Below are 837 nucleotides of genomic sequence, written 5' to 3' on the forward strand. Positions count from 1 at the left end.
AGAATATTAATATTAAATATTTAATATTAAACTGTCGATAATATAAAAAAAATTGTTTTTTATTTGATTTGTCCGATTTTCAGGCTAACAGAACAATAGAAATCATTCATGCTTGCTCTGTGTACGATATAGACACTGAATTGAAAGACGAGGTGAAAAGAACATAATATTTCTTAATTATATTGATAATTCGTGGAAATTTCATTGTAAAAATCGAAATTTGTTCGTAGATTCTTCAATTCTCTTTGCAAATGTCTCACACTCAACTTGGAAAATCGAAATCTGCTTACTTTAGATTGAACTACTCCTTCATTCGCGACGTTAGTATAATTTCACACGATTTCTGTATTTCACATAAATGCAATCAGGCTAATTTTAATGAATTTTTCCAGTGTATAAGCTTCGTGGCGACTTATCTGGTGATTATGATACAGTGGAACCAAACCGTCTATAGTATAAATGAATGATTTCACATTTATTCGAATATTCGTTGTAATACAAAATTAAATATAAGGAGAATTTTCTAAAAAATAATGAAAGAAATCATCCGTAATAAAATAGTATTTTTTCACCCACTTACTAAGTTCGTAATTTCTTCAATTATTAATCTCTGGCAGTTCAAAAATGTCATAAAACATCCTCGTTCCAAAATCCTTCAAACAGTAAGTACAAATTCTTTTCTTCCAAAGGTTTCACTCTTCAAACAAAAATTCGCAAATAATTCTTTTGGAATTTCTTAGTCACTTACAATCCAAACCTTTTCATTACTATGGTAACGTTAAAGATTAAGAAAATAATTTCTTCAAAATGAAGTTTTAAAAATATTTCCTCAAAACT

At 27.8% G+C, this 837-nt stretch overlaps 1 protein-coding gene across 1 annotated transcript in view; it reads left to right on the top strand.

Annotated features, from left to right (window-relative positions):
- Positions 1-467, top strand: part of LOC108577119 (putative gustatory receptor 28a) — a 5,652-nt gene extending 5,185 nt beyond the window's left edge. Inside the window, exons 5-7 of the mRNA XM_017940221.1 lie at positions 84-152; positions 231-320; positions 393-467. Coding sequence (XP_017795710.1) covers positions 84-152; positions 231-320; positions 393-467 — 234 coding nt within the window. The remainder of the gene's footprint in view (positions 1-83; positions 153-230; positions 321-392) is intronic.
- The last annotated feature ends 370 nt before the right edge of the window (positions 468-837 follow it).

Source organism: Habropoda laboriosa, unplaced genomic scaffold, assembly GCF_001263275.1.
Source record: "Habropoda laboriosa isolate 0110345459 unplaced genomic scaffold, ASM126327v1 scaffold598, whole genome shotgun sequence".
Classification (NCBI taxonomy): domain Eukaryota; kingdom Metazoa; phylum Arthropoda; class Insecta; order Hymenoptera; family Apidae; genus Habropoda; species Habropoda laboriosa.